This window comes from Cydia pomonella, unplaced genomic scaffold, assembly GCF_033807575.1.
Source record: "Cydia pomonella isolate Wapato2018A unplaced genomic scaffold, ilCydPomo1 PGA_scaffold_46, whole genome shotgun sequence".
Taxonomy (NCBI): Eukaryota; Metazoa; Arthropoda; class Insecta; order Lepidoptera; family Tortricidae; genus Cydia; species Cydia pomonella.
Genome location: NW_026907879.1, coordinates 1,660 through 14,331, shown reverse-complemented (window position 1 = coordinate 14,331; position 12,672 = coordinate 1,660). Strand labels below are relative to the sequence as shown.

The following is a 12,672-nucleotide window of genomic DNA, read 5'->3' as shown; positions in this document are numbered from 1 at the left end:
AGGCATACCGTTGGTTTTTTAGTGGGTAGAGGCGCCTTTTGCAGAGTCCCACATAACCCCATGTTCTCCCCCGGGTGTGTGGGTATGCATAAAGCATTTTTCCAACGAAAAAAAAAAAAAAAAAAAAAAAAAAAAAAGGTTAGGTTAGGTTAACTACCCCAGGAGGTTCCAATCCTCCATGTCGCCACAGGACGGGTAAGCGCCCGTGCTGTGGCGACATGCCGCCTTCCGTATTCTGGGGGGGCAAACCACTCGAGACTCCGAAACGACGACACTGGCAAAGACTTCATGGACACCGATTTGCAGAGTGATTTGGTTTTGAGGCTGCAGGGAGGAGGTGATAGGGAGCATAGTGGTCCGGCAGAGGCAGAAGCCTCCACGAGGCCCCCTAAAGATGGACTAAGTCTCAAAGAGATGCCCAGGGGCGCTTTGTGCGCCATGTTGAAGACGTGCCTCCAGGGCTGGCGGTGGATTCTGTACGCTCCCCACCCGACCAGCAAGGGTGCTAGTGAGAGACGTAAAGCCGTAGTGCGAATGAACGCCTCGCAGAAAGGGTCTCCTCTCTTGGCAGGGAGGAGTTCTTCTCCCCCAGGAGAATAGACGCGGGTGGCCTCCCTGGGCCCGAAGTTCTTCTCTCCGGTGCAAACCGATGGGGAAACCGCCGAATCCGACGCTTCGTTAACTGCCGAAGGACGGAAGAGGCAGCGAAGCAGCGGTAGCGACACGGGAGCATCACAGAGCGGCGAGGCTTCTGATCTTGCGGAGCGAAGAAAGTCCGCCTCGGGACCTTCCAAGCGAGGAAGAGGCCGCCTACCACCACAACACGCCACGCAGGGCTGGCCAAGGAGAAGGCTGAGCTCCTGGAGCTGGAGCAACAGGAGCGCGAGCTGCAGGCCGAAGAGAACCTTAGGGCCGCGTCCAAAAAAGTGACGCTAAGACGGCTTGCCCGCCATCCGGAATCGTTTGGGACGACAAGCGGGTCAGACGACGAGAAAACCGCACAGCCCTGGCCACTGAACCAGCAGGTGCGTGACAGTCTGGGGCTTATCAAGGAAGTGGCCTCCAAGTCCAAAAACCTAAAGGGCACGTACCAACGTGTCCTGAAGGAGGCGGTGGTCGCGATCCGGGAAGCAGTCGGCGAGTTGAGGGGCCGGACTGTCTCCGATGAGACGAGGAGGCTTGCCGCCGAAAACGCTCGACTAAAGGCGGAAATGGCCGAGCTCCGTAAGGAAATGAGCGACCTGCGTGCTAGCCTTGGGCAGACGGCGACATCACCTGCTCGGGAGCAAGGCGACTTAGAGCGCAACATTGTGGCCAAGGTGAGTGCCATGATGGGTGCAAGGTTGAGCGCCTTGGAGGAGAGACTGCTTCCACAGCAACCTACCCAGGCGTCGACTGGTCCCACGCCTTCCAAAGCAGGAAGCTCCCCCCGCGGTCGCACCCCAGCTCCTACCAACCCACCGGGTGCGAAGCGGACCGCGAAGAAGAAGAAAAGAAGGAGGGGCTCAAAAAGCCTCCTACAAGTGATCCTGGCCCCGCTTCCCAAGTCCAGCAGCCTCGGTCTGCCTCTGAAGAGGGTTGGACGACTGTGGTCAAGCGGGGTAAGAAGAACAAAAAGAAGACTGCCGCTGGAGACTGCGACGGCGCAAAAGCCGGCGGCACCGCGGAAAGCACAAGGAGGGAAGGATCGCAATAAGGGCAAGGCGAAATTGCGCGTCCCGCGGTCAGCAGCCGTAGTCCTCACCCTTCAGATGGGAGCAGAAGAGAGGGGCGTCACCTATAAAACGGTGATTAGGAGGCCAAGTCCAAAATTCCCTGGACGGGCTCGGGATCAACGGTCTGAGGTTCCGTAGGGCAGTGACAGGGGCAGCAATCCTGGAGATCCCAGGCCCAGTCACCACCAGCGGCGACAAAGCAGACTCCCTTGCTGCCAAGCTGAGGGAGACGCTGAATGAGGCCGACGTCCGGATAGCTAGGCCAGTAAAATGCGCGGAGATGCGCATTTCCGGCCTGGATGACTCGGTCTCAGAGGACGAGCTCGCCGCTGCCGTTGCGAAAGGTGGAGGGTGTGCCCTAGAGGCAGTGAGTGTTGGCCGGATCTCCCGTACGCCAACAGGCCTGGGTACAGCGTGGGTTCGCTGCCCCGTAGCAGTCGCCAAGAAAGTTGCGGAGGGGCGACTCTGGTCGGCTGGGCTTCGGCTAACGTGAAGCTGCTGGAGTCTCGTCCCCTGAGGTGCTACCGCTGCCTGCTGCCTGGCCATGTTAGGAAGGGGTGCACCTCAGAAATCGACCGCAGCGACCAATGCTACCGCTGCGGTAAATCCGGCCACCTGGCCAGGGACTGCACCGCTGCACCTCGCTGCACTCTGTGCGCTGCAGCGAGTAAACCTGCCGACCACAGTGCCGGCAGCAGTACCTGCACGACGGGGGCCAAAGCCCCGAAACGCGTGTTCCGGAAGGAGTCCGGCAAACCAGACACCCCTGGAGCGTCAAAGCCTCCGGCTGTAGAAGAGGGCCCGATTAACAACGCTCCAAAATGACAGAGTCAGTTAATCGAGTCCTCCAGGCGAACATAAACCACTGCCCCGGGGCTCAAGATCTCCTCCTGCAGTCCATGGCGCAGTGGTCGATAGATGCCGCCGTGGTCGCCGAGCCGTACTATGTCCCTCCTAGGCACAACTGGGCTGCGGACTGAATGGCGTGGTGGCCATTATAACAAAGGCAGGGGCAGAGGGCATACCGCCCCCTTCCACCTTGGCAAGGGGTCAAGGCTATGTGGCTGTCCTCTGGGGTGAAATCGTCCTGATCGGGGTATATTTCTCCCCCAACGGAACAGTCCCCGAGTTCGAAGCCTTACTCGGCCATCTAGCGGCTCTTGTTGGGCAGATCCAACCGCGCCAGATAGTTGTCGCGGGAGACTTCAATGCCAAATCCACGGCTTGGGGCTGTCCCGCGACAGAGATTCGTGGAGACCTTCTGGAGGAGTGGGCGACGATGACCGGCATGTCGGTTCTGAACCGAGGGTCGGCCAGCACCTGCGTACGCTGGCAGGGAGAGTCCATTGTGGACGTCACGTTCGCGACCCCGGCACTCGCGACCCGTGTCCGTGACTGGAGAGTACTAGAGACAGTGGAGACATTATCAGACCATTTGTACATCCGGTTTGATGTTTCCACGTCCTCCGGAGGTACGACAGGCACGGATCGTCGTCCGGATGGTCGTGCTGCGACCTCTTCCCCTCGATGGGCCCTGAACAGCCTAGATCGTGAAGCGGTGGAGATAGCGTCCCTCGTCCAAGCCTGGGCAACATATTCCGGGCCTGTGGAGGTCGAGGAGGAGGCAGCCTGCTTCAAGAAGCCATGACACAGATCTGTGACGCAGGCATGTCACGAGCCAAGCAACGCCCTCCGAAGCGTCAAGTGTACTGGTGGTCCCGAGAAATCGAAGAGCTTCGAAACCGCTCCAACAGGGCGAGACGTCAGTACACACGGTCCCGCCGACGAAGGCAGACCCGAGACGTTGAAGAGGAGACGCAGCTGTACAGCGCCTATAGAGAGGCGGTCAAGGCGTTGCAGCTCTCCATCTGCGAGGCGAAGGCGAGCGCCAGAGCGGAGCTTCTCGAGACGCTAAACCGAGATCCATGGGGGAGGCCGTACAAGGCGGTCAGGGGCAAACTACGCCCCTGGGCCCCCCCCTTGACGGAGAGTCTCGAGCCTCGACTGCTGGAGGGGTTGTTTCCAACTTGTTCCCGAACAGACCGGAACACCAGCCCCCAGCAATGCCACCTTCCCATCAGCTCGTAGGGTATGAGGTTGCGGAAGTCGGGGTGCCTCCGGTAACGGAGGCAGAGCTAGACGCAGCCGTGATAAAGCTGAAAGCAAAAACACGGCACCGGGTCCAGATGGGATCCCGGGACGCGTCCTGGCTCTGGCGCTGCGGGCCCTGGGGGAGAGATTCCGCGGGCTGCTGGACGCCTGTCTACAGTCCGGCCGTTTTCCGACCATCTGGAAAACGGGCCGGCTCGTCCTCCTTAAAAAGATGGGCGTCCCGCAGACTCTCCATCAGCCTACCGACCGATTGTGTTGCTCAACGAGGCTGACAAGCTCTTCGAGCGTATCATCTGCTGCCGCCTCGTCAAGCACCTCCGGGAGTAGGACCTGACCTGTCGAATACCAGTTTGGATTCCGAGAGGGTAGGTCGACCGTAGATGCGGTCGCGCGCATCAAAGCCCTCTCGGATGAGGCGGTTGACCACGGTGGGGTCCTCCTGGCGGTGTCCTTGGATATCGCCAATGCTTTAACACCCTGCCGTGGTCGTGCATTAGGGAGGCACTGAAATACCACAAAGGTGCCCCCCTATTTGTGCCAAATAGTTGGGGCCTACCTTTCGGAGCGGTGTGTGGAGTATCCGGTCCGGGGCGGCGGGCTGACAAGGTGGGAGACATCGTGCGGTGTTCCACAGGGCTCGGTCTTAGGGCCGCTCCTGTGGAACATTGGGTACGACTGGGTGCTGCGGGGGGAGCTTCTCCCGGGGTCAAGTGTGACTTGCTACGCAGATGACACGCTGGTCACGTCCCGGGGGGACTCGTACCGGGAAGCGGCACGCCTCGCCACCGTGACGGTAGCACAGGTGGTGAGACGCATACGATGCTGGGCTGGAGGTGGCGCTGCACAAGTCTGAGGCGCTCTGCTTCCACGCTGCCCGGAAGGCGCCACCTGCAGGATCCAGCATCGTCGTTGGTGGCACTCGAATCGAGGTAGAGTCCAACATGAAATATCTTGGACTCGTCCTCGATTCCCGCTGGAACTTCCGCGAGCACTTTGTCCGCCTGACCCCCCGACTAATGGCAGCATCGGCTGCACTGAAGAGGCTGATGCCCAACATCGGGGGGCCGGAGCTTGCGAGCCGCCGTCTTTATATGGGGGTGGTGCGATCGATGGCCCTGTACGGGGCGCCAATCTGGGCGGGGAATCTGGTGGCCAAAACATCGCCCTGCTGAGGAAGGCTCAGAGGGCGATGGCCATCAGCGTCGTACGGGGGTATTGCACCACCTCATATGATGCGGCGTGTTTGCTAGCAGGAACGCCTCCTTGGGATCTGGAGCGGAGGCCCAAGCGTCTCTGTACGAGTGGCGCAGGGACCTCCGGCTCCAGGAGTACCATCCTGCGCCCAGGGAATTGGAGTGCAGAAGCTCCTCGTCCGGCAGTCCATCGTCCTCCAATGGGAGGAAGAATTAGCTGGACGCGAAGAAGGACACAGGACTGTCGAGGCGGTCCGGCCGGTCCTACAAGATTGGCTGGAGAGAGAGCGGGGCTCGTTAACCTTCCGATTGGTGCAGGTGCTCACGGGTCATGGCTGTTTTGGGAGCTACCTGCACCGGTTCGCAAAACGGGAGGTGACGGCCGAGTGTCACCAATGCAGCTGCGCCGAGGACACGGCGCAGCATACTGGAGGAATGCCCAGCCTGGGCGGGGCAGCGCCGCGACCTCGTGGCTGTGGTGGGGGACGACCTCTCCTTGCCAGCCGTAGTTAAGGCTATGGTTGCCGACGAGAGGTCGTGGAAAGCGGTCCTCTCCTTCTGCGAGAATGTAATGTCGCAGAAGGAGGCAGCGGAGAGGGAACGGGAGGCCGACCCAGCCTCCCACCCGATCCGCCGCAAGCGCGCAGGGGCCCGGAGGAGAGCGTATGCCCGTCTCCTCCCCCCCACCTAGAGAGGTCTGGGCAGCGGCGCGGGGGCGTCGCTGCCCATTACATAGGCCTCGCAGAGAAGGCGCGCGTGGTATGCCCACGTGCCTTCTGAGGAGGCAGGGGTAAGGCCATCTCAAGCCCCCCAGAGAAGGGCCCGCCGCATGTGGTAGTGGCGGGCGGCGCCGGCGTGGTCACGGTTGCGTACTTAAGAGATCCCGTGGCCACGCCCCATTGGCGGCGCGCAGGCATACCGTTGGTTTTTTAGTGGGTAGAGGCGCCTTTTGCAGAGTCCCACATAACCCACATGTTCTCCCCCGGGTGTGTGGGTATGCATAAAGCATTTTTCCAACGAAAAAAAAAAAAAAAAAAAAGGTTAGGTTCCCCCAATAGTGCTACTTGATGAGATCGCCAAGCTCTTTGAGCGCATAATAGCCAGCCGTCTCATCAAACACCTCGCCCGGGTTGGGCCTGACGTGGCAGATTGCCAGTTTGGTTTTCGCAGTGGCCGTTCAACAGTCGGCGCCATTCAGCGTGTAAAAGCCCTTGCTGACGAAGCGGTGTCCCGAGGCGAAGTCGTTTTGGCAGTGTCCCCTGGACATTGCCAATGCCTTTAACTCCTTGCCTTGGGGCTGTGTTAAGGAGGCGCTGCGGTACCACCAGGTACCAGAATACCTCAGACGGACAGTTAACGCGTACCTGTCGGACAGGTCGTCACTTACCCGGGTCGAGAAGAGTGGGCAGGATACCCGATGTCTTGCGGAGTTCCACAGGGGTCGGTTCTAGGGCCACTCCTGTGGAATATTGGGTATGATTGGGTCCTGCGAGGCGCAAATCTGGGAGGCATAGATCTGACCTGCTACGCCGATGACACCTTAGTGACAGCTCGCGGGAAAACCTTTAGGGAGGCCGCCATACTGGCCACGGCTGGAGTCGCTCACGTCGTCGGTCGAATTCGGCGACTGGGACTAAAGGTGGCCCTACAAAAATCGGAAGCAATATGCTTCCACGGGTCCCGAAATGCGCCACCGCAGGACGCGCATATAGTGGTGGGTGGAACCCGGATCGGTATCGAGTCTACAATTAAATACCTGGGCCTCACACTCGATAGTCGGTGGAAATTCCACGCCCACTTTCAGCGCCTGATGCCGAAGCTACTGGGAGCAGCTGGCGCTTTAGGGCGTATACTCCCAAACACGGGAGGGCCCAAAGCGTCATGTCGACGGCTATATATGGGAGTCGTTAGATCCATGGCCCTGTACGGAGCCCCAGTCTGGGCTGACATTTTGAAGAGGGAGGAGATAGCCCTACTCAGGGCACCTCAAAGAGCGATAACAACTAGAGCCATAAGAGGGTACCGCTCGATCTCTTTTGAAGCGGTATGTGTGCTGGCAGGGTCTTTACCATGGGACCTAGATGCGAGAGCCCTTGCAGCGGTCTACCGTTGGCGAGGAGGCGCGTCATAATGGAGAATCGCCAGCGCCGAGAGAAATCGTAGGTCGGCGAGACGCAGTTCGACTAGAAATGGTAGAGGTTTGGGAGCAAAGGCTGGCGCACCCTAACGCAGGCCATCGTACCGTCGAAGCGATTCGTCCGGTTCTTAATAAGTGGCTAGACCGGACACATGGCGTGTTAACATTCCGGTTGACTCAGATCCCTCGGGACACGGATGTTTCGGGAGGTATCTTAAGGACAGAGCCAGAAGGGAACTGACCGCAGTATGCCACCACTGTGACTGCCCGGAGGACACGGCCCAGCACACATTGGAAGTGTGCCCAGCCTGGGAGGAAGAACGGCGCATCTTAAGCGATGTAGTGGGTCATGACCTCTCGCTGCCCTCCGTGGTCCGTAGCATGGTGGACAGCGACAGGTCGTGGAGGGCTGTGCTGGACTTCTGCGAGGCGGTCATGGTGCAGAAAGAGAGGGCGGAGCGCGACAGGGAAGACGACCCGGCTTCCCAACCGTTGCGCCGAAAGCGTGTGGGGCGGCGGCGGCTGGCCTATGATCGCCGACTTCCCCCTTAAGGGTTCCTGTGGGCGGCAGGCTCGGGGACGCCTGTCGCCTACACAAGGGTCCCTGTGATGGCTAGCGCGCCGAAATAATGACGCGTTATTAAGGAGGAAGAGGGTATAAAATATCCTCCAGAGTTGTGTCCGGAATTTTCGGACAGCCGCTGGCGAGGTCGCGGAAGAATGCTCCAGTGTCCCTGTGACCTCGCCTTTTCAGCCTAGAGGCGGCAAAGAGGGGTTTTAGTGGGTAAACCGTGGGTCCCATTAGCCCGTACGGGAGTCCCACATAACCATCCCAGGCCCGTCCCCGCGCCTGGGTGGTATGCGTAACGCATTTCCCCTCTATAAAAAAAAAAAAAAAAAAAAAAAGGTTAGGTTAGGTTAGGTTAGGTTAGGTTTTTTTTTTTTTTTTTTTTTTGTAAGTTTTTAAGTGTCAGTTGTAGACACAGGGCCCTCGCTAAGGATACGGGCGACCCTGTGCCCGAGGTGACGTTTGCGAGAGGGTTTTTATGTTTTATGCGATGCCGGGTCCGGCATCACCATCAGTCGAAACAATGGTGATGCTCGACTTGAAGACCCGGCGTTGTTGGTATGATTTAAGATGGACCCATGGTCCCCGCATTGGGTACGGGCGGCCATGGGCCCAGGTTGATATTTGATGCGATATGTTTGAGATTAGGGAATAGCAATATGATTGAGATTAGTGATTAGTTATTTATAAATGGTTAGAAGTATGGTTTGTAGTTGATTTTAGTTTGGTTTGGTTTGCTTGGAATTTTTGGTTTGGTTAGGTAGTTGATTTTTAGATTGTTGTAATTGGTTGTGGTTGGAGGGACCGCAGTAAAGATAGAAAGATAAAGGCACTCAACGGACGCTGCTGCCCGTCCGCCGGTTTTCCCTTAGTCGCCTTTTACGACACCCACGGGACGAGATGGGGTGGTGCTATTCTAACGCCGGCACCACACGGCGAGTTTGAGATAATGGGGGTTTGATATATGCGATGGGGGTTTGTGTGGTGGTTTAAGTTGAGATTACGAATGGGACCGCAGTAGGTGTTGGTACAATACACGACGGACGCTGCTGCCCATACGTCGGTTTTCCCTTTGTCGCCTTTTACGACACCCACGGGACGAGATGGGGTGGTGCTATTCTAACGCCGGCACCACACGGCGGGGTTAGGTTAGGTTAGGTTAGGTTAGGTTAGGTTAGGTTAGGTTGGGGCGCTAGGTCGGGTAACCTCCACGAGGGTCTGGGTCATTCCAATTTCTGTTGATCCTCGCGGATCCGCAGTCAAGGGAATGGCTTATGGCTGGTGCGCCCTGGGGGCAACGGTAAGTGATTTCATGCGTGGGATTGCTTACTGGTGCTGCTAATAACCCGACACCCGGGAACATCCCGTGAGGGGCGGGGGTAGGATACTCTTGGCGTGTCTCTATGATCTCCTAGGCTATACCGGACAGGGCTACCCATACCGGGCAGGCGAAGAGGGAGGGACATTACCAGGAGCTGGGTAGGGGGGAGGGGGGGACGGGTTTACCTGCTTTCGGTGTCGAAACCGGGTGGACAGGCCCTAGCCACCGTCCCAAAACTCGTTATCCCAAATGATAAGGTGTTGTTGTCATGTCTAGCAGCCTTTGATGGGACCGAGGACCTTGCCTTGGTCGGCCGGGTCGAGAGGAGTTAACCTCAATAAAAAATCCACAACCCCCAGCATGGCGGTTCACCGTGCTGGGGTGCTCTTTTTAGAGCGGCTGGGGTGCTCATCAGTCACTAGTGGCCAAACCTGTGACACCGCCCGACCTCACAGAGTATATAGGGCCACAGCTTGGGTACGGGGATCTCTGCCCCTGTGGAGTTTTATTTCTCCCTTCTCGTGGGATTAGTATGGAAATTGGAATTAAAAACTCTCTTAAAAACGGCCCTTCTCAGGGCCAACCTGGAAACGGCCCTTCTCAGGGCCAAAGCGATAAAGGCTCTTTTCAGAGCCCACCGGAGTGGGACGATGGCAAAGGGATGCTGGCGAAGGGCATCTTGCGATTGAGGGGTGGCGGTTCGCCGTCACGTGACTCGAAGGGTCGATTTACCCGTGGACCAACACCGACAGGGCTGGAGACCGGGGAGACTTCGACGGCGGCCGCAGCGACTCATTCTGAGGCTGCCATGCAACCGACTGTGCGGGTGACTCGGCTGCCTGACAATACTGCAGGACACAGGGCACCTAAAGTGGGGGCCAAAAGGGTCCACCCCAAGGACGAGGAGCAGGTACTCGAAAACGAGCCACCGAAGATAAATTCGGCTCGGAGAGGAAGAAAGGCTGGTGGGGCGGGGGCAGTTGCCCCTCGCCTCAAATTGAAGAACTCAGCTCGAGTGGGGACAAAGGCTGCTGGTAACTACGTTGGGTTATCGGCAGCCCGCAATAAGTTGCGTAACAGCGTGGGCCCAGATACCGACCAGGAGGGTGAAGAGTACATGGACGACGGCGACCGCTGGAGTGAGAGTCGAGCCTCCTCGGACTCGGAGGACACCAGGCCAAACCCCATTACAGAGGTCTTACAGGAGGACAAGACCTTGGTCCTGGAATTCACGGAGGGGCAAATTATTGAGGAAGTTTGCACAGAAGCTAAAAATGTGCTAGAAGAGGCCCGCAGGTCCGGGAATTTAAATGGTCAGGTCCACGGCCGGATTAATGCCTCATGTCGCCGCATTATACAGGCCATGCAGGAATTACAGTCCCGTGAGGAGGGGGAGGAGCTGCGTATCCTCAAAGCGGACAATAGGAGGATGAAGCAGCAGCTCGCGCAACTCCAATCGGAGACGAAAGCGCTGAGGAAAGCTTACTCCGAAAGAAACAGGACAGGGAAAGCTAAAGCGGTAGCACCAGCAACGGCACTAGAGGCACATCAGTTGCCAGAGATAGTTGCGTCAGTTTTTGAGGAGTTCAAGGAGGACTTGAAGAAGGAACTCTTCACCTCCTTGGGCAATATGATCAATGTGCGAATAGGAGAGGTGAGAGCCCTTCTTCCCCCTGCGCCGACGCTCCGCCCGCCTCTGGCGGCGGACCGAAAGAAGGCAGCTGCGGCTACTACCACAACAGTCCCTCCTATGGCTCGACTGAATAATCTGCCGGATGACCCATGGACTCCGTTGCCTGTTCCTGCTCCGGTCCCTGCTCCCGTCGCGAGGCCCAGGAAAATAGCGCAACAATCCCTAGCGTCAACAGGGTCAACGCTTATGCCTCCTGCGAGAGCCGCACCTGGCCCAAAAGTGCCGAGGAGAAAACAGGTGGCCACCGAGCAGGTATCCCAGATGGCTCCTCCTCCTCCCCAGAACACTGAGGCATGGACGGAAGTCAAGAGGAAGAAACGCCCTCAATCGAAGAAGGCTAAGGCGACCAAGCCGCCAAACCCGGCACCGCGAAAGAAGTTGGTACCAAAGTCCGCTGCGATTGTAGTGGCACTGAAGCCGGGTGTGGAGGCATCGTACGCCTCTGTTATGGCCAAGGCAACCACGTCACTCAAGCTGGCGGAGGTCGGGCTTGAGCACGTGACGATGCGGAAGACGGCAGACGGCGCCCGCATCATCGAAATTCCTGGGGCCGACAATAGTAGGGCGGCTGATGATCTCCGCGACAAAATCGAGGGACTCGTTGGAGACGTAGCGAGGGTTTACAGACCGGTTAAAATGGCTAAAATACAGGTGGCCGGTCTGGACGAGACAGCTACCCCAGAGTTGGTGGCGGCCGCGGTAATAGCAAAGGGAGGCTGCCCCAAGGAGCAGGTCAAGGTGAGGAATATACGGATGGTACGGATCGGGGGTGGATTGGCTCTTGTGCAATGTCCGGTTACGGTCGCTAACGTCCTCATAGCGGCTGGCCGTCTCACGGTGGGGTGGGCATCTGCCCAAATTCGAGCATTGAGCGTGGAGCCCATGCGCTGTTATAAGTGTATGGGCACCGGTCATACGAGGGCAACCTGCCCCTCGCTTGTGGACAGGAGCGAGCTCTGCTACAGGTGTAGCAAGCCTGGGCATAAAGTGGCGGAATGCAGGGCGGAGCCGTTCTGCGCGGTTTGCCATCAGGCCAAGCGCCCACACAGGCACCACATGGGAGGAAAGGGATGCTCCCCGCCTAAAGCCAGAGGCCTCGACACCCCCGCACGGACCCCGGAGGCACCATCACCGGCGCCAGCAAAGGGGGAGACACCAATGGAGGGTATTAGCGCAACGCCGTAATGCAAGCACACCCATTACGAAAAGAAATCCTGCAGTGCAAATAAACCGCGCCGTCAGAGCACAGGATCTGCTCATGCAGGTCATGGCGGAGTGGGGTATTGACCTGGTAGTTGTGGCGGAGCCGTACGCAGTCCCTCTAAGGCCGCATTGGTACGGGTCAGCGGATGGGAAGGTGGCCTTGGTAGTGCCTGCAATGGGTAATCATACTCCATTGGTAGGAGTACAAAAAGGGCAAGGGTATGCGGCGGCCAAATGGGGGGAAATATTGGTTATTGGGGTTTACTTCTCTCCCAATTCACCGCTGCACGCCTTTGAGGGATTCCTCGACACCATCGAGGGAGTCATCCGGGGAGCTACTCCTACGCAGGTCATGATCATTGGCGACCTGAATGCCAAGAGCCAGGCGTGGGGTGGCGTCGCCGAAAGCCCTAAAGGGGCAAAGCTGAGGGACTGGGTGGCAGCGATGGGGCTTGACATCTTGAACCGGGGGCACGTCAATACGTGTGTGCGCAGGCAGGGGGGGTCCATTGTGGACGTTTCGTTCGCGACCCCGGCTATTGCGGCACGAGTGCATGATTGGCGCGTCCTCGAGGAGATAGAGACTCTCTCCGATCACTTGTATATCCGGATGAGAGTCTCCCCATTGCTGGCATCTGCATTACCGGATGACGGTGCAAGGAGGAGGGCAGGAGCATTTCCAAGATGGGCGCTGGCTAGCCTCGATAGGGAGGTGGCGGAGGAGGCAGCG

The 12,672-nt window shown here is 58.3% G+C and overlaps 3 protein-coding genes and 1 pseudogene across 3 annotated transcripts; all 4 read left to right on the top strand.

Annotated features, from left to right (window-relative positions):
- The first annotated feature begins 2,219 nt into the window (after window positions 1-2,219).
- LOC133534052 (uncharacterized) lies at window positions 2,220-3,363 on the top strand (annotated as a pseudogene).
- Window positions 3,364-4,768: 1,405 nt separating this feature from the next.
- LOC133534051 (uncharacterized) lies at window positions 4,769-5,533 on the top strand. The gene is made up of 2 exons (XM_061873146.1): window positions 4,769-4,927; window positions 5,081-5,533. The coding sequence occupies exons 1-2, from the start codon at window positions 4,769-4,771 to the stop codon at window positions 5,531-5,533; spliced, it is 612 nt and encodes a 203-aa protein (XP_061729130.1).
- Window positions 5,534-7,209: 1,676 nt separating this feature from the next.
- On the top strand, window positions 7,210-7,709 carry LOC133534050 (uncharacterized). Its single transcript, XM_061873145.1, has 2 exons — window positions 7,210-7,258; window positions 7,339-7,709. Exons 1-2 carry the CDS (start codon window positions 7,210-7,212, stop codon window positions 7,707-7,709), a joined length of 420 nt encoding a protein of 139 aa, XP_061729129.1.
- Window positions 7,710-8,992: 1,283 nt separating this feature from the next.
- LOC133534049 (uncharacterized) lies at window positions 8,993-11,924 on the top strand. The gene is made up of 2 exons (XM_061873144.1): window positions 8,993-9,025; window positions 9,624-11,924. The coding sequence occupies exons 1-2, from the start codon at window positions 8,993-8,995 to the stop codon at window positions 11,922-11,924; spliced, it is 2,334 nt and encodes a 777-aa protein (XP_061729128.1).
- Window positions 11,925-12,672: the final 748 nt, after the last annotated feature.